Genomic DNA, 24539 nt, shown 5'->3' with positions numbered 1-24539 from the left:
GCATTTTAACAATTCAGGGCGGATCGCCTAAAAGATGACTGTGACGGAGACCTCCAGCACGCATTATCATTGGCACAATAAGAGAAAACAAATACCTCACCAAGAAAATAATTCTCTATTGTTTATTGAAGATTTCCGTCTACTCTTGAAGACCTTATGCTCTGACGATCCACAATTACACAAAGAGATAGCCTCATAGGCCTCCAAGATGTTTCCTATACAAAAGAACAGTGAGCCTATTATGCACGATTGGCTTCAACTCGGACCTTACCAATCTGCGTACAATGCTCTGGCCTAATTCTTAAATACAGTGCCGTCAACCTGCTTCATGGCTCAGTACATTCGATGTATGCGCGAATTAGTATCCTGGGGATAAGATCGTTTCAAGGCTCGAGCCACGCTGACCCGACTTATCCGAGCGCTACCCCAAGAATGCTTTAGCTCTATGCTTAGTGGCCATTGAATCAACGGAGGTCAGAGACCACAATAAGCACCGGACGAGAGCTTATCGCTAGCTAGCATTGAGCTTCTTCGCTTGTAAGATGTAGTCCACGGTGCGCATCAAGTAGCCTTCTTCCTTTGGATGGTTTGTTCGCTGGTCAATTATGCGTTCAACCAGGTAAACATCTTCCAATGGCGAAGAGAAGCATGTCCTAGTCTTACTCTGTTCCTGCTGCTAGTGCCACGAGTGCCTTATCTTTGAGGACATCACTATGTTGTGGTCTAGAGTTCTCGGTGGTTTGTTCATGTTGTCAAGCAGTGAATGAAGACTTGGGAGGCTATCCTTATACACCAATAGAACTGACATACACTGCTATAAATATAGCTTCATTTGATACCATGCTTTATCGTTACACTTTGGTACTAAACTCCAGCTTACTGACCCTCCGCATACTTAGGCACCTCCTCTCCCTCGCGCCAGAAATACTTGGCGCCCGGATGCGACTCGGGCAGTCTCGTCTGTCCCTTCTGCTCCGTCATATTCTCGCGCATCGTGCCGCCCTTCACAGCATAATCCGTGTGGAAAATACCGCGTCGCTGCAGCTCCGGAACAAGATACTGAATAATATCATCGAACGTCTCGGGAATGCTCGCATAGCTCAGATTGAACCCATCGACATCAGCAACCTCCACCCACCTCTCCAACTCATCCGCGACGGTCTTCGGCCCACCGATAATCTTGCTGCCATTACCGCCCATCACCAGATAATCCGCAATCGTCTTCTTATTCCACTTCTTCCCTTCCATCCCGGGCACCGTACTAGCCCAGTGATTCACCATACTGCGCACCGCCGGCTGCTCCACGAACCGGAAGTCCTGATCATCACTGTACGTCGACAGATCATACCCCGACCAGCCTCCAAACAGCGCCAACGCGCCCTCGCGATCTCCATACTTGGCATATTCCTCGAACTTAGCATGCGCCGCCTCATCCGTCTCCGCCACAATGACCAACACCCCCGCGACAATCTTAATCCCCGCAGGATCGCGCCCCAGCGCCTTCGCCTGCTCCCTGACACTATCCACACTGGGCCTCACCAGCTCCGGCGTCTGCCCATTCAGGAAGATCGCCTCAGCATGCTTCGCCGCGAACGCCTTACCCGCCGACGACGTGCCCGCCTGCAACAAAAAGGGGGTCCGTTGCGGACTCGGCTCACACAGATGCGGACCGGGAACATTGAAATACTTTCCCTTATGATGGATCTGTCTGACAGCCTTGGGATCCGCATACCCTTTCACGCCATCACGATCCGCACCCTTATACACTGCCCCATCGCGCCATGACCCTTCCCACAATTTATAGGTAACGTCGAGATATTCATCCGCAATGCGATACCGCTCATCATGCTCAATCTGCGTATTCAATCCGAAGTTCCGCGCAGCAGACTCCAAGTACGACGTGACGATGTTCCATCCTACCCGACCATTGGACAAGTGGTCGACGGTGGAGAAGCGTCTTGCCATTGCGTAGGGCGCGTCGTATGTTGTTGACGCGGTGACGCCGAAGGCAATCGTCTCAGTGGCGGCAGCCATAGCAGGAATACTGTACAGGGGATCATTGATGGGGAATTGCGCGCCAGCGGGGATAGTCGGTTCGAGGTTCGCGGGACCTTTGTAGACGTCGTAGCCTCCTAAAACATCGGCAAAAAAGATAGCGTGGAATTTGGCCGCTTCAAGCTTCTGTGCAACGCGAATCCAGCTCTGCAGGGAAGTGTAATTATGCCCTTGGTCATTGGGATAGCGATGCAACCCCGGGTTCAGGTGAGAGGGGGATTGCATAGCGAAGGCATTGAGAATGAGTTGTTTTTTCTCCGCGGAACCCATGATGATATTTCAGTGAACAATTGAACCACGGTGTATTTTAGGTGAATGAGGGGAGACCGTGAGGGAATAAAGAAGTATAATATTTATCTGGGTACTATACTTAGGGGCTGGGGTATTCGGTTTATAAACCTCGCGCAGTGGGGTATCTACCATTCTCATTGTGCAACATACACTAATATTTTCTCCCGTGTCAGTATAACCTGTGATAAAGATGCCCCTCTTCAATACTCGGACGAGAAGCTGTGACTGTAGCTGTGATGTGATTTGCGGGCTATATGCAGGGCCAAGGGTGGAAGACGTGCGATTGCCGCGTGATTGCGCCAGATGCGGTGGTGATGGTGTGCCAACATTCTTGGTGTACACAAATGAGGGGAAGGAGGGGTAGATTGGTATTCTAGTTATTTTCTAGTGTCAGATAAGAAGATTCCGCATGATAATTGCTTTGGCTTAGGATTAGGTGATGGTGTTGTGTTGGTGTTCATTATGGGGATTTGGGGTGGCTCGGGATAGTAGTTTCTTGTGTAGCCTGGATGCTTCTCACGGTACACGTGAGGCAGCACTGGTGATATATTCTCTCTAAAGTAATCTATTCAATTTTAGAATCATAATTTCCTCGCTATGTACAATTCGAGTATAATGTTTTGAAAGCAGCAACCATCTACTCCGCCATATCAACAACGATCCTCTTGCCCGACACACTCCCCTTCCGCAACACCTCCAACGACTCATTGATACTCCCTAACCCGCCCTCGTGACGTACAACCTCTGGCAGTTGCAACGCGCCTGTCTCGAGCAACCCCTCCAGCCAAGAGACCATCTGCTCTCCCACGGTCGGCGACGTATGGAACAGCTTGATCGGAACAGTGTGATAGACAAATGCCGGATTTCTTTCCTTCGGTAGGCCCGTTAGCCCAAGTAAATGGGAGTGGGACCCATCTTCGCGGATAGTATCGTCGAGTGTGCGCTGGAGGAGAGCCGCCGTCTCTGCCCCGACAATGTCAACAGCGTACCGCAGTTTCCCCCCAGTGACGCCGCGGATGATATCTACGGCTCGTTCCGTATCTTGTCGGTCGACGAGAACATCGGCACCGAGCTGGTGAAGTCGTGAGCCGTGGCGGGCGATGTCTGCTACACAGATGACGTGGAGGCCTGCGAGCTTGGCGAGTTGTAGGGTGATATACCCGGTTGTTGTGGATGCTATAAGAGTCAGCGACGATCTAGGTACTTGGAGAGGTGTAACGTACCTCCCCAAATAGCAATCCAGTCACCCTTCTTCAGGCGCTCCGGCACGGCACTAGATGCAAAGCACTCCCCACGAATATCCGCCGGTATATCATTGACGTCCAGCTGAGCGACAGCATCCTGCAGGTTCGGCCCCGGGCAATGTGAGAGTTGTCTAAAGTCCAGACCGAGTGATACACCTAACGCGAGGACCGAAGCGACAAAGGCGACACCGAGTGACGCAGAGGCATGAACGCAGGAGTTGGATGGTATGCGTGCAGCGTTGAAGTGGGTGGCGACAGCGTATTCTTGGAAGGCTGCTTTCCGAATATCGCGGTAGTCGGTGGAAGGAACTAGCACCTTATCACCGACACGGACACGACTGTTCTCATTGTTGACCTTGACCACTTCTCCAGCAAGGTCTCGACCGTTGATCCATGGTAGACTGGGGAGGCCAAAATTGAAGGCACTGCTGATGTTAGATGGGACATGTTGTCTCGGCGGGATACTTACGGCCCCTTCCAGTCAACAGGGTTTAGCCCAACTGCGTGAATCTGTAGACATTAGACTTCAGCCACGAGATTAAGCCGGATAAGCACAGTAGTACCTTGACTAAGATCTCGTCCTTGCTGGAGATCTCCGGGATGGCATGATCGGTCACCAGGGTATATTGCTCACCCGCAGCATGGAGAAGCAGTGCACGCTGTGTCGTCTTGGGTGGTATGACCGGGGCCGATTGGGTAGACGTATAAGTAGGGTCTGTTCGCTGCTCGAGAATAAACTCCCGGTGGTAGACCGCCGGGTACTTTTCCTCGACAGATGCAGGCAGAGTAAGGGTTGATATCGTCGTCATATTGCAGTACCGTTGATACTCTTCAGATGGCTTTTAGAGACAACTGAATGTGAAAGGGGTCCCTTTTGGGCAGTTATAGATATGCATACCTACCCGGCCGAGAAATAACCACCCAGTCAGAGGGGTCTCCCCAACACGGGCCAGGCAGATCCCCGATCCTGATAAGAGCCATGACCATCGTACTTTGCGCGCCATATGCCGGCTGGATTCGCGATCACTTGGCGGTTCAGGGCAGTTTGCGGCATTGCGCAGGGCGGGGTCGGGATGGCGTGATAAAGTTATGTGCCGGATCGCATCATCGCAGCACGTTGGAGATGACCAACATTTGGAACGAAGACGTTGTAATAGACAAAAGATCAGATGCCAAAAAATGGGACTTTGTCTGAGGGTGTTCTATATTCGTGCCGTGGTAAATATACTCCGTACGGCAGTTGCACAGGGCATCGCGAGAGCTGCCTCAGCATAGTACTTACCCCTAACCGGGAGATCGGCGAATCAGAACCTGCGCTGGCATCAACTTCATCAGGAATGATGTGATACCAGAGGCAAGGAACAGCGACCGGGACAATTTTTGGGAACAGACAATCTGTCCATGGCCCGTTCACAGTAGGCGAGGTTGAAGTGGAGATAGGACCAGAATATTTGATGCGTCCAAATCCCTTGTGACTGATGGCAAATTGTATCTTGATCACCCGTAATGCGCAGGGTATTAATAGAAAGCCATTGATATATCCAGCATCTGATTGATCCTGTGAGACGGTAGACGCCATGTCACCCTTACTGGCTATCAGCAGGCACCATTATCAACACACAAGCTGCGGTCGGAATGACGTGCCTGGCAGTCAACCGGCCATGATTTCCAAGCAAGTCAGCGTCTGCTATCAGCGAGGCGTTCCTTTTATCAGGGTAAACTAGCCTGTATGATAGCTGGGTCCAAGATTTCTCATACGCACAATATCAAAAATGGCGCAGAGTGAACGACAACCTCTATTGAGCGCACCTAGCGACTCTTCAGATGACGTGCCCAGTGATGTTCTACCTACCAACGGACAGCGAAAGCATCTTACCTGGATCAGCGCATACATCCTGGTGGTCTCCCGTGTCATTGGGAGCGGTATCTTTGCAACACCCGGAACCATCGTCAAATCTGCCGGCAGTGTCGGCTTATCACTGCTGATATGGGCAGTAGGCACCGTCCTGGCAGCCTGCGCGCTGGCCGTATCGATGGAATATGGCTGTATGCTGCCGCGATCAGGAGGCGAAAAGGTAGTTCCATTGCCCTGGAAATAGACCAAACTAAGTCTAGTTAGGTATACCTGGAGTATACCTATCCGCGTCCCCGGTTCCTGGCGTCGACTCTGATCGCAGTTCAAGCCGTTGTTCTGGGCTTCACCGCAAGCAACTGCATCGTCTTCGCCAAGTATACGTTCTTCGCCTTCAATGTAGTGCCCACGGAGCTCCAGCACAAAGCACTAGCAGTGGGATTGATGACCGCTGTAACAATCATCCATGGCTGCTTCCTCCGAACTGGCATCTGGATTCAGAACGCGTTCGGATGGGTGAAGATATTTCTTATTGGCGCTATTTCCTTGACCGGGATCTGGGTCATACTGCTTCGCCCTTATGATGAATCCGACTCTCTTGCCCCCCGACCAAGCAGCGTGTTCTCGTGGGATACATTGTGGGAGGATTCGAACTGGAGCTGGAATCTGCTGTCGACGTCCCTGTTCAAGGTTTTCTACTCCTACGCGGGTTTGAATAACGTGAACAACGTGCTAGGCGAAGTGAAGGACCCCATTCGGACGATCAAGACGGTATGTCCGGCGGCGCTCCTCACCGCGGGTGGTCTGTACTTCCTCGCCAATATTTCGTATTTTCTGGTAGTGCCACTGGAGGATATCAAGAACAGCGGAGAACTAGTGGCTGGTCTGCTTTTCGAGCGGCTGTTTGGCAGCCACATCGGACGGACGCTGTTTCCGCTCGCCATTGCGATCTCCGCTGCTGGAAATGTCATGGTGGTGACTTATGCTCTGGTAAGTCGATTGACATTTCAGTGAATATAGCTAATTGAACAGGCTCGCGTAAACCAAGAGATCGCTCGACAGGGCTTCCTTCCCTGGTCCCGTGTACTGTCGTCCTCCAAGCCATTTGGTGCTCCCCTTGGGGGCCTGATCGTGCACTACATCCCTTCGCTGCTGGTAATTGCCCTGCCACCTCAAGGAGACGTGTATAACTTTATCCTCGACGTGGAGGGCTACCCAGGACAAGTATTCAGTCTCGCAGTGACAGTGGGTCTTCTGCTGCTGCGATACCGCGAGCCGTCTCTCCCACGACCATTCAAGGCATGGCTCCCTGCAGTCTGGCTACGCGTTGTAGTGTGTGTCGCTTTACTCTCTGCGCCATTTTTCCCTCCAGCCGATGGCAAGAGCGATGTAAATTTCTTCTACGCAACCTACGCGATCGTGGGAATGGGAGTGTACGTATATCCTTACCATGGAGAAATATCACTAACACAGACAGGATTGTGTTTGGCATTCTTTATTGGTACATCTGGACAGTGCTACTACCACGCTGGGGCGGATATAAATTGGAGGAAGAAGATGAGGTGTTGGATGACGGGACCAAGATCACCAAGCTTGCGCGTTCGTATACTTGATCGGATACGTAGATCCTGATTAGAAATCAAGCCACCATGACAGTTTCGGACCTATAATTATTAATTTGTATCATCACATGCAACCTTGCATGTCATGCCAGAAGGACATTAATGGATGAATGGATGGAATGGATTTATCAGCGCCAGACGCAGCATCCTGGTCGGATGGCGTGCTTCTGACAAATGCAGTAGATGTAGTATATAAAACTGTTGGTCTGACCGGATCTGCACACATCTTACCATCATACTAGATCATCATCAACTATACTCATTTAACTCTCCCTGCAATACTAAAATGGCCTCCGCAGCAGTCCAAGCTCCCACGGGAGATTCCTCCACCATCCCCTCCAAGCCAGTTCCCACCCCTTCATCCGGTCCTCACCACGCCCAAACCACCCTCAACTTCCTCAAAGAGCTCCCCGACGGGTCACACCTCGCCCCATCCTACGTAGGCGTCCCCAGCAGCTACGAACGCCCCAGCGTCTCCATCCCCGTAACGATCCACGACGTGAGCGGCCACGAGCTCGACTACACGCTCGACGGCAACGGGTTCCAATTCTACTACCACACCAGCGCGGAGAAGGACTTTCTCGACGACGAGAAGATCAAGCGAGAATACTACCCTGAAACGGAGCAACTACTTAAAGATGCGTACGTCTCCCCCTTCCTCCTCACCTTCATCAAAGCCACCTACTAAACTTACCAGAACAAACTGCACCCGCGTCTTCATCTTCGACCACACCATCCGCCGCCCACAACCCGCCAACACACCCGCCAACCAACTCCGCGGGCCCGTGAACCGCGTCCACATCGACCAATCCTACAAAGCAGCCAAAGACCGCGTCGAATACCACCTTCCGGAGGATGCCCCCCGCCTCCTCCGGGGCCGATACCAAATCATCAACGTCTGGCGACCCATCAAGACCGTCAAACGCGATCCCCTAGCTGTAGCGGACGCACACACCGTCCCGGATAGCGATCTGGTGCCGACGAAGTTGATCTACCCGAACCGCGAGGGGGAGACCTGTGCGGTGAAGCCGAACCCGGAGGTGAAGTGGTATTATCGGTATAGACAGGGTCCGGATTTGGTGACGTTGATTAAGTGTTTTGATTCGAAGACGGATGGACGTGCCAGACGCGTGCCGCATAGTGCGTTTGAGTTGCCGGGGACGGAGAATGAGGAGGGGAGGGAGAGTATTGAGGTGAGGGCGTTGGTGTTTCATGAGGATGATCTGGATGATACCAATTAGTACTACGGAGTAGTAGTAGTTTATAGAAATGGTGGTGGTGATGTTATCGATAAGGATGATACTACTAGGATGGATAAATGGATGGGAGAATGGCAGGACACACTAACTAGTTAACTACCTACTACTTACCAAGCATCTCTCATAAAATACAGTTACACTAGTTCAATCAAGCAAGATATGCAAGCCATGGCATTTATTGCGCGATAATCTAGTTACCAACAATATGTTTAGTTCTAGCTATCTATCTAATCCATATCCCCCACGCACTAAAATGCCGTGCGAGCACGTAATTACCCCCTCAAACCGCAACATCATCATCAACCGTCTCGACCAGCACCCCCGAATAGCCAATGGCAATTGGTTCGTTAGATAGTAGTAGTATTCCTTGCCGTCATCCTTGCATGACAGTCTGCATGATAGTAAACCCGCCGGGATCGGCCAGAACATGATGCTATCACGGGCGGAGAGTAGTATATAAGTAGTTAGCTGGAGACCCTTGCATTAACCCCAACTTCTCTTCCTGTCATTTTCCTGAAATATTATCCTTTACTAAATAAAATATTGAAGGATAGAAGGATAGAAGCAACATGTCTCTCGAAAAACAACCCCCGTCAACAGACGAGGAACTTCAAGATACACCTTCTACTCCAATCGAGCCCAGCCGGGACCATAAAGGTACCCCTACCCTACCCTCCACCTCCATTCCTACTACCTCAATCTAACGACTGCCTCCGGTACGATAGTAAAATGGTACCGCTCAACAACCTACAACGCGCTCGTCCTCGGACTCTGCAACTTCCTCGCCCCCGGAATCTGGACCGCCATGAACAGCCTCGGCGGCGGCGGGTCCGAAAGCCCCTACCTCGTGGATGCCGCCAACGCACTAACCTTCTGTCTCATGGTCCTATCCTGTTTCTTCGGGAGCGTGGTCGTGCGCCTCGTCGGAATCAAATGGACCTTAATCATCGGAACAACTGGCTACGCGCCGTACGCAGCGGGATTATACACGCATAACCGCTTCGGGACGGACTGGTTAGTCCTCTTCGGCGCGGCATTGTGTGGTCTCTCCGCGGGAATATTCTGGATGGCAGAGAGTGCGATCGCCCTATCATATCCAGAACCCGAGAACCAAGGGAAATTCCTCGGATTATGGTTGAGTTTCCGCGTCGGGGGCCAGATTCTCGGCGGAGCCATTAACTTAGGGTTGAATGTGCATCGAAACACAGCAGGGAGTGTGAGTTATGCCGTCTTCGGGGTATTTATTGCCTTGCAGGCATTGGGCCCCGTGGCGGGATTATTGCTCACGGAGCCGGGCAAGGTCATGAGGAAGGATGGAATGAAGGTGAAACTGCGGATCGCACATAGTGCGTGGTATGAGGTGAAGGCGATGACGCGGTTATTCCTGCGGAAGGAGTTTCTGTGTATTTTGCCGTTGATTGCGCAGGCGACGTATACCGAGGCGGTGATGTTTACGTATTTGGATCTGTGGTTCAGTGTGCGGGTCAGGGCCCTGGCGAGTTTCTTGTCCGGGGTGTTGGCGCTGATCTGTGGGAATTTGTTGGGCGCGTTTTTGGATAGTACGAAGCGGTTTGGGTTGAAGGCGAGGAGTCGGGGTGCCTTTTTTGTGATCTTGGGGTTGCAAGGGGGATGGTGGATTTGGGCGACGATTGTGACGACGCAGTATCGCAGTGAAGGGAGGAGTGGGATTGATTGGGTGGATGAGGGGTTTGCCAAGGGGTTTGTGCTATATTTGATGTGGGTGGTTGGGTTTCAGGTGAACTATATGTTCTTGTGAGTGTTGATGTTCCTGGTGGATGAATGGTGGTTGGATGTGCTGACTGAGTGATAGGTATTTTGTGGTGGGCAATTTGGCTGCTGATGAGGAGGAGGTGGTAAGGATTAGCGGTTTACTGCGTGGTGTTGAGTCGGCTGTGCAGGCTGTTTCGGTAAGTGCTTCTGATCTTTTGTATATGATGGTGCTGACAATTGTAGTATGGCTTGAGCAGTGTCGCGATCTTCGCGTCCGTAGGAGGCACCTATCTCAATTTCGGCCTCTGGGGCATCTCGCTGCTGCCGGCGTGGCTGGTCATCCGCCAGTTTGGCGCGAGTCTGGAAGATCGCAAGGTGGCCAGAGATTATGGACGGGATTGAATGAGATAAAATAGATGGATCATAGATCATAGATGGGTATGCCAAAAGGAACTACATAGATGCAAATATTCACAGATTGAACAATCCACCCTTGCGTTTTCCACCAGGGTAGACCACCATCGCGGACAGGAACAGCCCAACCGTGATCCCCAATGCCGTCTGCACCATGCTTAGCGCCAACCCTCCCAGTGACTCCTGCGTCTTGGTGCTAGTCGCATCCGAGACGGTATTATTCTTCACGGCTTCTGCATAGGCCAAACCCGAGATGATGGATCCACTGCTGGCCAGACCGGACGAAACCAGCGTCCACATGCCCGGCACAATGGCCGCAGCCGCGTGTCCATGCCACACGCGACTGTACAAGTTGGCGCACAATCCGATCGTGAAGGCTCCGACGGTACTGCCGAACCGACTGTCCAAGTGGTTGGCGGTAAAGTAGTAGGTCGTGTAGCCGGCGACGCCCATGAAGGACATGATCGGCAGCTGCTTCCATTTGGCCTGGTTGAGGATGGCGGCAAAGGCGCAGTATACCGCCACAAACACGAATTCCTGCACATACACGCTGCCGTAAATATTGGTATCCCGTGACGGACAGGTCGTCGCTTTGGTCGCATTATCGTCCATCAGTCCGTAAACCGTGAGGCCCACGGTGACGCCGTAGCCCAGGAACAGCGAATAGATAATAGTATAGACCAGTCGGATGGACCCTGCCACGATCTGATGCGATTGCAATTCCAGACTGCTGCACAGCACCGAATATCCTGGCAGGATCAGCGCAATGGATGATTCTGCCAGGGCAGAGAAACAGAAGATTGGCTCGCCGTTGGAGTAGTAAATGCTTCCAAACGCGCGAGCCAAAAACGACGTGAGCATGGCCACGGTGACTTCGAACACATTCGAGTATAGCGCTGACCGTGGCGCCAGCACATACTGCAAGATACCAAGGAGACAGCCCAGGATGAAGATGATGGGCATGTCAACCGGGCGCGCGCTGAACGCCCACGGACCCACGGCCACACTCGCCAGGCCGGACAGCAAAACCAACAACCAGGCCTGATGAATGCGACTTTTCCGCGTAAGCAGCTCGTCCATCACCGGCAGAGCTTCATCCGGCGACAGTCTGCCATGGAGCACATTCTTATAGCAGTTGTGGATGTCACCAAGTCGCCCAAGATCCAATCCATGGGGTGTGCGGACCAGCTTGACCTCTGCCGTACGGGTGAGGGGATCGTCGAATGAGATAATCATGCAGCCGGGAATGTACATGAATTGGCCCTGCACGCGCAGTCGGTAGGCGGTCATCTGCAGGTATTCTTCGAGACGATGCGTCGGAGCGCCGAACTTCATCAGTGCGCGACACAGCTGGATCATATAGCGTTGGCGGGTCAGAAGCGAACCAATCTTCTGCGTCAACAGCTCCTCCTTCATTTTCCGCCGGCCTTCTTTATCATTGGTGGGATCCTCATCGTACCACTTCTTCTTGCGACGCTTCCGCAGTTCGGTAGGTAACGGCGCCAGTCCGTCTTCCGTCGATGTTGGGACCGCGCCATCGTCATGAATCTCCTCCGGGTTATGACCCATCTGATGGCTGAGTAAATGCCAGAGCACACCGCCGACGAGGTTCTCGTCGTTACTATTTGTGCGCGACGGAGTCTCGCCCAGACCCAAGTTCTTCACGAGGTTATTGGCGTCCGAACCCAGCACGGACTGCAGCTTGGAGGCGTAGGCATCGTTCTCGAGTTCCTCCTGAGCGAGCATCTCTCTCATCTCAATGTCCTCCTGGAATCCGTAGTCTTCCGGGTGCCAGGCCGAATCCAGTCCATCCCCGCCGTCCGGATCACGACCGAGTTTCTCCGCCAGTTGTGAAGTGCCATCGCGGATGGCTTTGAAGAGCACACCCCACTGGTTACCACCCGAGGCCGGTGGAGGATTGTCGCTGGTCAACGGCCGTTCGTCATTGTTAGTCGATTGGTTACCCAGATGACGGTCGTCATCGCTGGAGGGATCGGTGTCTCGTCGAGGAGGACCCAGATGGGTTTTGGAATCGTCAACTGGAATGGACATGCTGAGATGTAGGCATAATCGAAAGCAATACAATTATCACGAGGGGAACCTGAATTTTGTCTCAGTTTCTGAACGCGTTCCTGGCGGTGCCTGAACTCTCGGAGAGCGTACCACGGAACGGCACTTACATGCTGTGGCCAAGGGAAAAGGAAACGGCCGACTGACAACTGACAACGTCTGAAAAGTGCCAGACAGAAAAGATGGCACGATTTCCCCGGGAAAAAGAACAAAAATTTGGCGGGAAGAGCAGCAAGAAAAAGGACCCGACTAAAGGGGTGTGTAGACCCACCAAAAAGAGGAGAAGCCGAGCAAATGATGTTATCCCCGGCCAAATGCTGATCTCTTTACGTATCGGGAGGGGTTCGCCTGTTGTTCCTCCGTAGACGACGAACACGTAGCAGTGCTAAAGTCGCCTGAACTAGAGGCCAGCCAGGAGGGGGATATGAGGAAACCCATCTCCACGGGGAAATTTTTCTCTCCTCAAATATGCAGTCGAGACCTCGGGCCAGACCTCTCCTGAACACTGAAGAAAGGAGCTTCTGAAACGACGGCGGATCAGCCCCCACCACAAAGCTTCGCCCCTTGGCACTGGCCGTTGGAGTCCCTGTTCGTCGGCTGGGGAAGAAGGGGAGATTGAGCTGGGACATGACCCTAGATATGATCGGATCGCACTATAATCCGCGATAATTATAGCCAAACTACAGAGAGATTCTAAGTATAGCAGAGGCGATGGAAGTGTGGATAAAGAGCCAAGGGGGTTAAACTGGATAAACTTGGAATGACCGAATAAGTTGATTGACTACTAACTAGTTAAGTCGACTAGCTTCAACTTCGGGAATAACGGCACCAGTCAAGACAGGCCCACCAGCCAATCGGCACTTGCATCCGACCAGTTATCCGTGGTTGGCGGGAAACGTCAGCTGTTTGACTGCTTTGCAGGTTGTGACTTGAGTTCCAGAACATGGTGAGCCACGGTTCCAGCCATCCTCGCTTCCAGTGCCCCGACTGTCATTCCAGACTATGTGGATACTGATTCTTTGCTTTCCATCTATTTGACACACTCCGCCCCCGGGTTGTAGTATTGCATTCCATTCCATCCAACACCATTGGATCATCCGTAGATATCCCTCCTATGCTCCGTGTGTCACACTTCTTCCGATCCGCCGTAGTAGATCTTGTCCTCCTTCCCATCCCGCTTGAAGATGCCAAGTTGGAAGGCCAATTCGACCACGTCTTTCACCCAGTCGGTGCAGCGATACAATGGCACGGCCAGGTTCAACGGCTTCCCACTGAGGGTCAATTGAGCAGGGGGAGGGGGGATTTCCTCGGCACATTCCCGCTCAAATCGAATCACGTCGTCCTTGGCGATGACGGCAATCTTTCGCTTCGAGTCCATCACATATCCGGGCAGCAGTTCGGGGTCGGGGGTATTGCGATGGCCGTAGTCCATGCCGCGCAGGATGGTGCCCACCACATGGTAGAGCCGGCCGCTGTTGCAGAAAGGTTCGGCGTCGGGGTCGCTTTCGATGAAGATGGCAAGGTGGTTGCGCGCGCCGTGCTGTTCGGTCAGGTAGACGTCGTAGAACTCGGGGGTGGATTCATCCGTGTCCATGTTGAAGTCAGAGTAATTTCAAGTGGTAGTAAGACAAGTGGTAGTAAGATGACTGGTAGTAAGATGAGTGGTAGTAAGAGGGAGTTTGGTGATCGTGAGAGGAAGTCCGGATCGCTGTGAGTGTATGAGAGTTCTCGCGCTGAGGTGTTCTTTGACTGAATGATTTGAAATGAGGCAGCAGTGCATTCATTCACTGACAGCCTGGTGGTTGTCTGTGGTCACTGGTATTGAACAGTAACTGACAACCCTTGCGTCCAGCATGCAGGTGAAAGGCCATCATTCACATATCAGCGGGCGCTTTCACGCTGTCACTGCTGCCTCAGATGTCTGGCGTGCAAGTGCACCACTATCTTGATGATCTACATCTACTGTCTAAGAGGAATGGATCACCGATCGCCTCTCATCGAAAACTACACACCCATCAAGACATCCAACCTCCCCTTGGCCAATGCATACACCGTCTCCAACCGTGGCATCGACACCCCATACTTCCTCCCCAGCCTTGCTGCGTTCCCCACGATCGCTTCGACCTCAAATGGCCTCCCCATTTTCACATCTTGCAGCATACTCATCTCTCTCCCTGTCCCCTCTCTAGCTCTTCTCTCCGCCAATGCAAACCTCTTCTTGGCCGCCTCTTCATCCACGCCCGCAATCCCAACCGCCCTCGCCAATGCCACGATCTCCATCATAATCCCCCAGGCTAAATCACGCGCAAAGGGCTCCGAAGTCAACAAGAACCCACCATCCGTGCACAATGACAACGCACAAATCGGGTTCCATGCCGCGTTGAGCAACAATTTCGCCCACCTCGCCTCTTGTATATCCTCGAACAACACCGCATCTCCGCCGCCCTTTATCATCAACTCGACGAATCTCTCCGCCGCCCGTCTATGTGCCTCCGGTGCGCAAGCCGGATACGTCCCGAGTTCCAGAAGATCCAGCGGCTCCGCATGATCGATCACACCGGCTTCTGTCTGAACGGTAGGGAGGTAGACTACCCCGCTGATGACTGGGTTGGACGGGAACGCGTCCGCGATCTCCTTCTCGATGTCGATACCGTTCTGCGCCAGGACAATGGCTGTGTGTGGATGATTTTCAAGCACCGGTCGAAGCTGGTCTGCTAAGGAGGGCGTCCGACCGGGGAAGGCCTTGGTCGTGACCAAGACATAATCGTATGTGGTGTCGCGGGGACAGTCGTGCAGGGAACGAACGGTGTGGTCGGGGCGGTAGGTGACGGTGCCGAAGCGGGGACTGCGCAGGGTGAAGCCGTGGTGGGCGACGACGTCGTAGTTGGAGCGACAGACGGCCGTGACGGTGCAGCCGGCGCGTTGCAGTTGGTGGAGGTAGATGGCACCGACGCTGCCGACGCCGAAGATGAGGACGGAAGGGGAGGCTGTCATGATCATATGATGGCTTTCTGGAGGATAAATGTTGAGAGTCGGAGTTGGTTGGCGGCTTCGCCCGACCACGTGGGTCGGTCGGCAGGCGAGTCTTCTACGGAGTACGTACCGGTGTCTTTGCAGTATACATCTACCTTGGCTGAGATGGTTCTATTGCTTTGTATCATTTCCATTATTGTTGCAGTCTAATAATGAATCTAGCATTGATACTATAGGTGGTTCTATAGAGTTCCTGGCGTTGGGTGCTGGTAGTCGCAAAAGAATATATATCCCCACTCAACTACTCTGGTAGCAGCTTGTCACGTCTTGACATCTTCACTGATCAACTTAGTAACTAAGTTATTTAGTGATTTCTTACTATATTCAAATCTTCGCCTCCGACTTGAGGTACTTCTCAAAGAAATCAGCCAGCTGATTGTACCTATACATCGTCAGCAACCTGGTTTTCACAGGAAAGGCAATACTTACCCCCGCTTATACTCGGCTAATCCCTCCGGAGTCCCCAACTGAGCACGAGCACCCATCCAGCCATGCCACATGGTAGGATACGTCTTGACAACACCACCAATGCCGTTGCTAGCCACGACCTCAGCGTACCCCTTGACAGCCTCAGCCGGCTCATCCTTCGATGCAAGCACAATATGAGGAATAGTCAACTTTTTAGCCTCCTCGACCTCCATGAACCTATTCATTCCCATCAGCAACCGCATCCACCATCCCAATAGATGACAAAACAAAACATACCCGGGATGCACCTGCCCCGAAGCAACAAACGGCGAATCAGGTCCGGAAACCTGCGCAGTAACCTGCCAAACCCACCAGCATCAGCATCATCGACACCACAAACCCATTCACTAAAGTATGAACTCACCTTCCCACCCCAACACAACCCAAACGCCCCCCAACTCTTCACGGACGCAAACTTCCCCTTCGCCTCCTCAACCACCTTCCCCAAAACACCAACCTTCTCACCCACCGCCGCCTTAGTATTAATAAACCCAAACAGCGCAGCCTTCTTCTCATCCGTATCCGGCGGAAACCAGGACAAATCCGCGCGCTCGCCGTGGAAGAAATCGGGCACTAGAACGAGGGCATTGAGTCTTGCCGTGAGGAGATCCGCGCCCTGAAGGGTTTGGTTGGAGAGACCGAAGATATCGTAGATGTCGATGATGCCAATGGTGGCGGTAGAGGGACCGGTGATATCTGATTCAATGGTGAGCTAGTACTTAGTATTTACACGTAAATAAAAAATGGGGGATATACATGTCTTCAAATCCGCAATCTGCGTATAACTCCCCTTGGGAGTATATCCCTCCGAAATAACGGGGGGGATAGTACGGCAGGCTTCGCAGGTCATTGTTGCGGTCTTAATTGAGAAATATATATATATATATATATATATATATATACACTAGTTAGTCGCAAATGGAGTAGATAATGTGTAAAATAATGGACTGAAGTAGCAAGAGAGGCAAGATAAATAGTCTATCTATACCTAAACGAAAGACTAAGTAGAAGCCCCTCATTGCCGGAGATAACTTCCGCTCCGGCTTTTAGCGAGCAGAGACCATTTCCCGCGGTTGGCCGGGATTGGTGAATAGGATTGTTGTAAGGCTGAAGCAGAGACCGGTGGGCCACTACTACTGGGAGAGCCGCTAACGGGCCGGAACCGCTCTTCGATGCATATCCCGGGTACCCTGGAGCGGTGGTGCAAATGGCGGAGTGGTGAACAATGTGATGTTAAATTCGGCGGAGATAAGTCGGTTTCCGAAGGGATATCCTAACTTTGTAAATGATGATCTAATTGGAAAGGGAGTATTGTCATGGGAAAGGAGATATGGGTGTTGAAGAATGATACATTTTATGTAAGCATTACGGCGCAACATCCCCTCGAAAGCAATTTGTCGAGAGATTGAGCTCATTCTAGAAGATATACGTCATTATCATAACATACAAGCAATCGCTAAAAGTGTCCTCCGCCTATGCGCTGGTATTCCAGTCGACAATGGCATCATCGCCAACCTTCTCCTTGATGATTCTGTGGCTGAGGTCCCACAATGCAGCCCCCAACGACGGATCCGATGCCTGAGCGGACTCCTTTCCGGGCTGTGCAGGGTCACTGAAGTAGTATCCGTTCCAACCCTTCTCTTCGACCTCGGGGCTTGTCGCCGCATACAGTGCGCTGAAGGAGCCGTGCTCGGGTGTGCGACCAGCTGCCAGCATGACTGTCGTCAGAAGCTTGCCTAGTAGACCTGGATATGCGTCCTTCCACTGCTGTTGCATTGCCGTGTTTACCTGATTGCCATGTTAGTCCAGCCGTCTCTTAATATGCGAGTGTGTAGATATGAACGTACAGCACCAGGATGCACAGAAAGCGCGTAGATATTGTCATTGTTGGGTTTGATCACCCGATCCAACAGTCCGTACTTAACTCCAAGAATGATAGCCAACTTCGTCCGTCCGTAGAGTTCGAGGTTTCCGACCTCGGGGTTGTTGATCTCCTCCAACGTCGCAAAGTGCACATTCTTCGGTGCCATGCGATGCTGCTCCGAAGTCTCGAAGACGATTCTCGGCGCAGGGGTATCAGGCAACTTGGACGTCTTCCTCAGCAGCGGGTAGACCAGATTCACCACATAGAACTGGCCCAGCCAGTTGACCTCGAAATGGCGATCAATGTGGTCGTGCGTTTCACCGTATTGGTTGGCGTTTATTCCGGCCGAAAGAATAAGCTGTCACTCTATATCAGCATTGACATTTCCAAAGGGGGTATTGGGCGACTGAACGCACAAGATCCAATCGATCTTCCTTCTTCCGGAAATCCTCAAACACCTTCTTTATTTCGTTCAAGTTACCCATGTCACAGGGAAACCATTCAATCTGCGCATTCTCGCCGGCTTCTTTCTTGATTTGTTCGATCGCGGCCTGGCCTTGCTCTTCTTTCCGGTTGGTCATGTATACCTTGGCGCCATTGAGGACGAAGGCGCGGGCAATCTCGTACCTGAATTAGGAGTTAGCTGATGTAGGGGTATAATGTAGGAGAAAAACCTACCCTATACCCAGCGCACCGCCTGTGATGAGGGCGACACGGCCGGTGAGATCGTGGATCTCTTTTTTGGGACCGAGAATGGGTTGTAGGACGGACTGCATTTTGTTGTCTCTGTTTCTGCTTGGGATTGATGCGATTCTGAGGTTTCTGGAGTGAGAAGTGTTGTTGAGTGCGTTGGCGGAGGATATTAAAGTTGCAGAGCTAGCTAATTGACTTCGCGCGTAAGTATGATATCAGGATAGTGTCACCACGGTGCCATGGCTAGGGGCAAATGGAAAACAGGGTGGCACTCCACGTCGGTGGTTGACTGGATATTTCCAGTGCCATCTTGGCCTGGATCATCAGGGGATGGTCTCGCCATTGCCCTGTTGACACTATCATCTTGGTGCTTGCATTGTACAATATTAAGAGCGTTGGAGGGTGCGATGATCACCCGCACTTTAACCCAGAGATGAACTGCATAAATAAAAATGACTAAGGTTGCATAAGTCATAAAATGTGCGTCATATCTAATCGAGGATTAATGTGCGATGCACTACGTCATTCCGGTAGCAACGGCTTTTGATGATACTCCAAAGTAGAGCTACTCATCACAAAATGTGACAGTAATTGCTGTGAAACGAATTCCATTGCTACCTCAGAGCAGTATCACTCATTCTTGCAATTAGATTGCTTTCTAGTATCATATGTGTAAAATAAATTAACACAACAGCACCACCACCCATTGTCGAACATGTTCTCCAGCGCTCCTCCTGAAAACCAACGCCTGAAGGTCACCGCAGGGACATCCTACGCCCAAGACACTCACGAGACCGTGACGGTAAATAGTACATCTCCTCTACATTTCAAGAGCGACCACTTAACCAGCAACCTCTGGGTGCGCATCAAAGATTACACAGGTAACTACACCCTCTCTCTCAACCCACCACCACTAATACTCTTCCATCCTAACCAACTGCAGGCTACCCAACAACCTCCCCCAAAACAAACACCTACTTCGACACACCCCCTTTCAAATCAAACCTCTTCTCAATCAGCTTCACCCTCAACTTCACCGACGACGTAAACGGCAACGACCTCATCTTCGGGAATGACTTCGACCACCCAATCCGCCCATACCTCCCAACGGGATTCAATACCGCCTTGAAGATCGTCAAGTCCACACTCGACCCCTCATTAGATGGCGATGCATACGCCGACAAGCCATATCTATACAGTCCTGGACTAGCGTCATGGAACCAGTTCTCGATTGGCGATAAGGAGGAGAATGGGAACAACGAGGAGAATGTCATAGTCCAGGAAGGCGGCACAGGATCCGGTGCGGATGTGCGGAAAGAGTACAACATTCCCGATAGCCCGTCGTCACGGAGATCGCACTTTCAGACAGAGGCGAAACGAAAGGAGTTTATCTTTGAGAAGGGGAGGACTTATGCGGTGGATTTTGGGAATGGGTATTTGGATTTCAATGGTATGTTATTCGCGTTGCTTTATTTCATAATGGTCTTCTTTGTGCGATGATGGTTGAGACTGATGTGTGACAGAGTTTGCGATTCGGATACCTGGATTTAGCTTCCATATTGGAAAATACGTCAGTGAGAAGAACAATGTTCTTCGGTATGTCTTGAAGAATCGGGCGACGGGGGAGGTATATTTGGTGATTTGCTTGACAGTTGTGCTGGAAGAAGAAGCTGGGGATAATAGTGATGAGGATGATGAGGGCGATGATTTAGTAGATGTAGAGGACGAACAAGAGGTAGACGATGTGGACTAGATCAGATTATGTGGTTTGGAAGAGCATGGTTGGCAGAGACCAATTAATGTACAGGACGCCTGAGAATGAAATTGTTCCCTTGGAGTTCAAGGGTAGTTGGATTCGAGGATAGGCTACCTTCTTCAGTGTTAGACAGCACCAGCACTTGTTATCTGCCACAGATGCTACAGTCTATTTTTCGTACTCGCCCAGGGCCCAGTCCAACAACTCCGGATACCACCGCCGCCCAACATCCTGGTGACTCATAACCCGATGTATAAGCGTGCCCTCGCCAACACGTCCCTTGAAAATTTTATTGAAGGTCGCCTCCGCATCTGATTGGACTTTATCGTTTTTGATCAGATCCTTGATATGTGCCGGGATTTCAAGGGAGATATTCTCCGCCGACAAGTCCAGACTCATGCCTTGGAACACAGGAATCGAAAATCGCGGTCCCAGTGGTGCACCTTGCGCATCAACAAAATTCTCTGCTTCCAAGTTTACTCGGTGCGTTGTGGCTGTGCACACCCCGCCTGTGATGGCCTCGAGCGCGCGACCGATGTTGACGACCAACGAATCCTGCATTGGCGGCGCGGGGATCCATTCCCCAGCTTTGTTTTGCACCTCAAGTCCGGTATGCGGCGTAGCTTGGAGCAAGAATGTCAGAAACTCGGAATCCTTATGGGCTCCGACGCCTTGTGCTTCAGATGGCGTAGTTGGAGGTGGGTATTTGATGAGTTTTAGCTTCTGCTGCGTTGGATTCTCGAAGAATTGCTGCAGTGCTGTCGGAGGTAAATCCAGCGCTTCTGCTATAAGAGCTTTGAATGCCTCGGCAACGGGACTCATCTCAGCCAGGTACGCCTCTACGGCGTGACGGAAGCCCGGGATGGCTTTCTCATCGGGCCACTGCGCTTCGTTAGTATCTCGTAGACTACACGTATAATCTGCGGAACTCACCTGATTTGGACCTCGAATATTACGGTATAGGGGTGCATCTGGCGCCGGGGGAGGCAATTCCGTCGCAAACTGCGTCCGTTAGTCACTAGTGATTTTGTCGAGGTTGCGACGGTCGCACATCAAACTGTTCCCGATAGTCGGTTTGACGAGCGGTGGTCTCTGCTCCGAGTCTAGAGTATCCCAGAAAATGCTTACTGTTGACCATTTCGATTTCGAGCTTCTTCTCCAGGGGCAAATCAAATATACGGAAGGTCTTCTCGACTAGCTCGTCGCGCACCCGAGCCGCGATCGGAGCGTTGATGAGGTAGAAGAAGCCCACGTTAACCAAGGCATTGCGCAAGTTGGCGAGAAACTTGGGTTTCTCTTCAGATGATGTTGCCTGGGAATAGTCGAGGATGGGGATAGAAGTAAAAGACGGAGGATTGACCGTCATGATGGTCGATATAATGTAGTTAGTTGAGGAGTTGCCTGTGGATGCATGCGGGGTGGTTTTATCGGAGGCGGTGGGGTGCAAACTGGTGCTTGCGCCATTTCCGACTCGCTGACACCTTCTGCGGTGGGACAAGCATCGCTTACCACCGACACTGTACAATGTGTGATTGGTATGGGATGTGCCTGGTAGAGATCGTGTTCCTATCTCTTAACGAACGAGTATTTCAATGCAGCGCTGTCCCGAGGCCGACGACAGATAACACATCATCCTTTGTGGCTACTATCATTTCTTGGAGCTCGCTCTACTTTTCCAATGGCTAGTCTATAGAAAAGAAGTAATCGTTATACATATCTAGTATTGTCATCATACACTATTCAAGTCAATTGAATCCATCCAAGTTCTTATACCTGATCGAGCCCGCTACTTAGATGCGAGCTATGCAGGTGCTTCACCGTTTGAAGCAAAGAATAATCACACACTATTGTGAGCCCCAAAAGGGGAATCCTCCACTAAGCGTAAGAACAAACAAGAACGCCTTCTTCCCTCTCAGGCAAATTCACAGAATTCCAGGTATGACACCTGGTCAGCAGGTACTCCATCCTAGCCGACTATCGCCTATACGGCCTGCCAGCAGTCGGAAATGCTTCCAACCTGACACGACTGGATGATCACCACGGTGGAAAGCGCTATCTTCAGAACCACGACGAGAGCGATCTTCAGCACAATCTCGAGAACGACCTTGGGTACCATCTCGGGAGAGATCTTGTGTACCATCTTCGGACTGATTTTGAGAACGATTATGAGGTTTTTCGCCTTGACCTTTATTGCCTCGAGCTTTTCTTCCTTGCTTATCAGCAGCTAGAGATTCCCTTATGTCAGTGACGTTTCGAAGTACAGGTCTGTACCACCGAAATACCTTCTTGGTGCACATCATTCTTTCGTTTGAACCCTAGAGTAGCCCAAATATTAGCATGAATCTTAAAAGTACCATTGTTGCTTATCTGACCACGTCGCCTTGACACTACAAGGGCTTGCTCCAAGTCCTTGACGGACTTGGGTTCGAAAGATCCGATATGTGGGGAAGGACACCTGTTATTCGCGAATCTATTGTATTAGCCTTATTATTGACTGATAGTATATATGATAATATCGGTGTGTTGACAAGTTTACCTTAATCGAATGCAAGAGATGGCCCCATGCACGCAGACACCAACAATCGCGACGTAGAGGATACCTGCAAATCCGACCCCTACACTTGCCATCTGGCCAGTTGTACTATTTTGAGCGGGAAATGATGTGATGGATGGAAGAACCACATTGTTATCCACCTTTTAGACACATACTCAGTCCACTGATAGCAGAAAAAATGATATGATGAGCGAAAGGGGTATCTTTGACATAGAGAGCCTTTGAACAGAGGAGGGGTTTGTATCGTGGTTGAGAGAAATGACCCGTGTCTAGTAGTAACAAGAAACCACCTTCAAGCCAACAGGTCGAGGAAACCTCAACCTTTTGAAAACCAAGGGAAACAGCGTTGTTATAATAATATGCTTTCCTACAACTTATGGATTGATAGCACCTGCCTCGTCACTAGCCAGTCTTTTAGTCTGTACATCGTGAAATGCGTGATAATGCTGCAGTAGATTGGACTCGGCTAACGCATCTGACTTGGCTTCTTCGGCTTTGCGCTTGCGGTGATTACCCTGGTGTAAATTGGGATGAGTAGAGGCAACCCAGGGAAAGTTTTCCCTCTTGCTTGGAAGAAATGGTAGCGTTGGAGTGAGGCGAAGTTGGGGTACGTCATCAGAGGCATCAGCCGCAAATTTAGGAGCCGTAGAAACGGTGGTACAAACGGATCCTGAGCCAGCAGCATATGAGTGTTGACAAAGCCGAGAAACGATCAATGCTTGTTCGTCTCGGAGGTCAGAGATATGAGTGGTATCCCTCTAGTAAGATCTCCGGATAGGGTATCATGATGAAGAGGCCCTTCGTCAAGACTATGGACAATTACAAATCGTTGAGAAGGACATAGGTGTTAGCGGATGTGTTCATATACGGGGTAGGGGTGATGTCAAAGTGATCTACAAGGCCTTCACAGAACCCTCTACAAAGCGTCCATCAATTCAGTGTCTTTACTGATACTCAGCGCACTTTCATAGCAGATCACTGAAGGATTTGCGAATGAGTATATGTGCCATATCACCGGCAAATACCCACAAGTTCTAGATCTTTTTACCACAGCAATTACATACTATGGCCATGTATGAGATAACTTCAATGTGGTCGAATAACCGGCCAGATACTGAAATCGGCTCTTCACTCCCTTATATCAGAAATTCTTTCAATTCACAACTGACACTCATCATCTCAATGCCATATCCTGTATCACTCCAGTTCTTTTGTTTTGTCATCTCTTCTACTTCTTCTGCCAATCTCCAGGGGGTTTGCGACCACCTTAGCTTCAACTCGGTTCTCAGCTGTGTCATTCTTCAATATAAAAAGAGTCCGAAGATTGACTCTCCTCAGGAGCACAAGTCTGAGGATCCTAAAGGCAAAATAGTACGTTTACATCTACATCATTTCAAACTCACTTTCCGCTTCTCTTGCTCACTATATAAGGACTGAAAAGTACATTGTATTCCCAGTGCTTTCCTCTCTCAGCCACAGATGTTCCACCCACACCCACTTTGTCCTTGACATCTGACAACGATTAGATTGTTTGGGACACGTACCCGATGTCTAAGTGAGCTGCTGAGCTGGAGTAGGGATTCTAGCTGGAGATAACACGGCGTTGGGGATCTCATTCACTTGATCCTACATC

The 24539-nt window shown here is 51.1% G+C and overlaps 13 protein-coding genes across 13 annotated transcripts; 4 read left to right on the top strand and 9 right to left on the bottom strand.

Moving 5' to 3' along the window:
- Nucleotides 1-858: 858 nt before the first annotated feature.
- Nucleotides 859-2376, bottom strand: ASPBRDRAFT_48996 (LLM class flavin-dependent oxidoreductase). Its single transcript, XM_067626211.1, has 2 exons — nt 1921-2376; nt 859-1887 (listed from the first exon to the last, which is right to left on the bottom strand). Exons 1-2 carry the CDS (start codon nt 2323-2325, stop codon nt 877-879), a joined length of 1416 nt encoding a protein of 471 aa, XP_067473611.1. The 5' UTR covers nt 2326-2376; the 3' UTR covers nt 859-876.
- Nucleotides 2377-2983: 607 nt separating this feature from the next.
- On the bottom strand, nt 2984-4399 carry ASPBRDRAFT_138140 (zinc-binding alcohol dehydrogenase family protein; the record flags this gene model as incomplete). The annotated part of the gene is made up of 4 exons (XM_067618963.1): nt 2984-3522; nt 3570-4015; nt 4060-4100; nt 4154-4399. The coding sequence occupies 4 exons, from the start codon at nt 4397-4399 to the stop codon at nt 2984-2986; spliced, it is 1272 nt and encodes a 423-aa protein (XP_067473610.1).
- Nucleotides 4400-4577: 178 nt separating this feature from the next.
- Nucleotides 4578-5266, bottom strand: ASPBRDRAFT_425526 (uncharacterized protein). The gene has a single exon (XM_067624824.1). It carries the CDS (start codon nt 5167-5169, stop codon nt 4756-4758), a length of 414 nt encoding a protein of 137 aa, XP_067473609.1. The 5' UTR covers nt 5170-5266; the 3' UTR covers nt 4578-4755.
- Nucleotides 5267-5362: 96 nt separating this feature from the next.
- ASPBRDRAFT_138282 (putative methionine permease) lies at nt 5363-7055 on the top strand (the record flags this gene model as incomplete). The annotated part of the gene is made up of 4 exons (XM_067618981.1): nt 5363-5668; nt 5710-6432; nt 6475-6875; nt 6920-7055. The coding sequence occupies 4 exons, from the start codon at nt 5363-5365 to the stop codon at nt 7053-7055; spliced, it is 1566 nt and encodes a 521-aa protein (XP_067473608.1).
- Nucleotides 7056-7311: 256 nt separating this feature from the next.
- ASPBRDRAFT_188688 (uncharacterized protein) lies at nt 7312-8496 on the top strand. The gene is made up of 2 exons (XM_067620133.1): nt 7312-7706; nt 7762-8496. Exons 1-2 carry the CDS (start codon nt 7351-7353, stop codon nt 8303-8305), a joined length of 900 nt encoding a protein of 299 aa, XP_067473607.1. The 5' UTR covers nt 7312-7350; the 3' UTR covers nt 8306-8496.
- A 396-nt stretch (nt 8497-8892) lies between these two features.
- ASPBRDRAFT_138100 (DUF895 domain membrane protein) lies at nt 8893-10456 on the top strand (the record flags this gene model as incomplete). Its single annotated transcript, XM_067618959.1, has 4 exons — nt 8893-8980; nt 9049-10096; nt 10155-10251; nt 10298-10456. The coding sequence occupies 4 exons, from the start codon at nt 8893-8895 to the stop codon at nt 10454-10456; spliced, it is 1392 nt and encodes a 463-aa protein (XP_067473606.1).
- A 69-nt stretch (nt 10457-10525) lies between these two features.
- Nucleotides 10526-12520, bottom strand: ASPBRDRAFT_138255 (threonine/serine exporter family protein; the record flags this gene model as incomplete). Its single annotated transcript, XM_067618978.1, has 1 exon — nt 10526-12520. The coding sequence occupies one exon, from the start codon at nt 12518-12520 to the stop codon at nt 10526-10528; it is 1995 nt and encodes a 664-aa protein (XP_067473605.1).
- Nucleotides 12521-13664: 1144 nt separating this feature from the next.
- On the bottom strand, nt 13665-14132 carry ASPBRDRAFT_138272 (uncharacterized protein; the record flags this gene model as incomplete). The annotated part of the gene is made up of 1 exon (XM_067618979.1): nt 13665-14132. The coding sequence occupies one exon, from the start codon at nt 14130-14132 to the stop codon at nt 13665-13667; it is 468 nt and encodes a 155-aa protein (XP_067473604.1).
- A 410-nt stretch (nt 14133-14542) lies between these two features.
- On the bottom strand, nt 14543-16963 carry ASPBRDRAFT_79232 (uncharacterized protein; the record flags this gene model as incomplete). Its single annotated transcript, XM_067629444.1, has 7 exons — nt 16796-16963; nt 16404-16735; nt 16277-16338; nt 16001-16216; nt 15924-15953; nt 15667-15671; nt 14543-15525 (listed from the first exon to the last, which is right to left on the bottom strand). The coding sequence occupies exons 1-7, from the start codon at nt 16887-16889 to the stop codon at nt 14543-14545; spliced, it is 1722 nt and encodes a 573-aa protein (XP_067473603.1). The 5' UTR covers nt 16890-16963.
- A 415-nt stretch (nt 16964-17378) lies between these two features.
- ASPBRDRAFT_163630 (short chain dehydrogenase/reductase family protein) lies at nt 17379-18959 on the bottom strand. The gene is made up of 4 exons (XM_067619516.1): nt 18582-18959; nt 18320-18530; nt 17887-18261; nt 17379-17827 (listed from the first exon to the last, which is right to left on the bottom strand). The coding sequence occupies exons 1-4, from the start codon at nt 18677-18679 to the stop codon at nt 17513-17515; spliced, it is 999 nt and encodes a 332-aa protein (XP_067473602.1). The 5' UTR covers nt 18680-18959; the 3' UTR covers nt 17379-17512.
- Nucleotides 18960-19311: 352 nt separating this feature from the next.
- Nucleotides 19312-20349, top strand: ASPBRDRAFT_138188 (DUF1769 domain-containing protein; the record flags this gene model as incomplete). Its single annotated transcript, XM_067618968.1, has 3 exons — nt 19312-19477; nt 19540-20046; nt 20120-20349. 3 exons carry the CDS (start codon nt 19312-19314, stop codon nt 20347-20349), a joined length of 903 nt encoding a protein of 300 aa, XP_067473601.1.
- On the bottom strand, nt 20218-21725 carry ASPBRDRAFT_48984 (isopenicillin N synthase family dioxygenase). Its single transcript, XM_067626210.1, has 3 exons — nt 21404-21725; nt 21286-21354; nt 20218-21234 (listed from the first exon to the last, which is right to left on the bottom strand). Exons 1-3 carry the CDS (start codon nt 21716-21718, stop codon nt 20521-20523), a joined length of 1098 nt encoding a protein of 365 aa, XP_067473600.1. The 5' UTR covers nt 21719-21725; the 3' UTR covers nt 20218-20520.
- Nucleotides 21726-22333: 608 nt separating this feature from the next.
- ASPBRDRAFT_200978 (uncharacterized protein) lies at nt 22334-22980 on the bottom strand (the record flags this gene model as incomplete). Its single annotated transcript, XM_067621497.1, has 4 exons — nt 22334-22576; nt 22635-22667; nt 22744-22822; nt 22889-22980. The coding sequence occupies 4 exons, from the start codon at nt 22978-22980 to the stop codon at nt 22334-22336; spliced, it is 447 nt and encodes a 148-aa protein (XP_067473599.1).
- Nucleotides 22981-24539: the final 1559 nt, after the last annotated feature.

This window comes from Aspergillus brasiliensis (genome assembly GCF_001889945.1).
Source record: "Aspergillus brasiliensis CBS 101740 unplaced genomic scaffold ASPBRscaffold_21, whole genome shotgun sequence".
In the NCBI taxonomy this organism is placed as follows: Eukaryota; Fungi; Ascomycota; class Eurotiomycetes; order Eurotiales; family Aspergillaceae; genus Aspergillus; species Aspergillus brasiliensis.
This window is presented reverse-complemented; position numbering and strand designations above follow the sequence as displayed.

Excerpts from the sequence above, each read along its gene's own strand:
- ASPBRDRAFT_48996 (XM_067626211.1), bottom strand. The coding sequence starts at position 2,325 with ATGGGTTCCGCGGAGAAAAAACAACTCATTCTCAATGCCTTCGCTATG. Across the intron at positions 1,888-1,920 it reads ACCACTTGTCCAATGGTCGG|TCTGCTGCGCGGAACTTCGG; the intron begins GTAGGATGGAAC and ends TCGTACTTGGAG.
- ASPBRDRAFT_425526 (XM_067624824.1), bottom strand. The coding sequence starts at position 5,169 with ATGGCGTCTACCGTCTCACAGGATCAATCAGATGCTGGATATATCAAT.
- ASPBRDRAFT_188688 (XM_067620133.1), top strand. The coding sequence starts at position 7,351 with ATGGCCTCCGCAGCAGTCCAAGCTCCCACGGGAGATTCCTCCACCATC. Across the intron at positions 7,707-7,761 it reads GAGCAACTACTTAAAGATGC|AACAAACTGCACCCGCGTCT; the intron begins GTACGTCTCCCC and ends TAAACTTACCAG.
- ASPBRDRAFT_163630 (XM_067619516.1), bottom strand. The coding sequence starts at position 18,679 with ATGCAGTCCGTCCTACAACCCATTCTCGGTCCCAAAAAAGAGATCCAC. Across the intron at positions 18,531-18,581 it reads GGCGGTGCGCTGGGTATAGG|GTACGAGATTGCCCGCGCCT; the intron begins GTAGGTTTTTCT and ends CTCCTAATTCAG. Across the intron at positions 17,828-17,886 it reads TTTCTGTGCATCCTGGTGCT|GTAAACACGGCAATGCAACA; the intron begins GTACGTTCATAT and ends CATGGCAATCAG.
- ASPBRDRAFT_48984 (XM_067626210.1), bottom strand. The coding sequence starts at position 21,718 with ATGACGGTCAATCCTCCGTCTTTTACTTCTATCCCCATCCTCGACTAT. Across the intron at positions 21,355-21,403 it reads ACTATCGGGAACAGTTTGAT|TTTGCGACGGAATTGCCTCC; the intron begins GTGCGACCGTCG and ends TAACGGACGCAG. Across the intron at positions 21,235-21,285 it reads ATATTCGAGGTCCAAATCAG|TGGCCCGATGAGAAAGCCAT; the intron begins GTGAGTTCCGCA and ends AACGAAGCGCAG.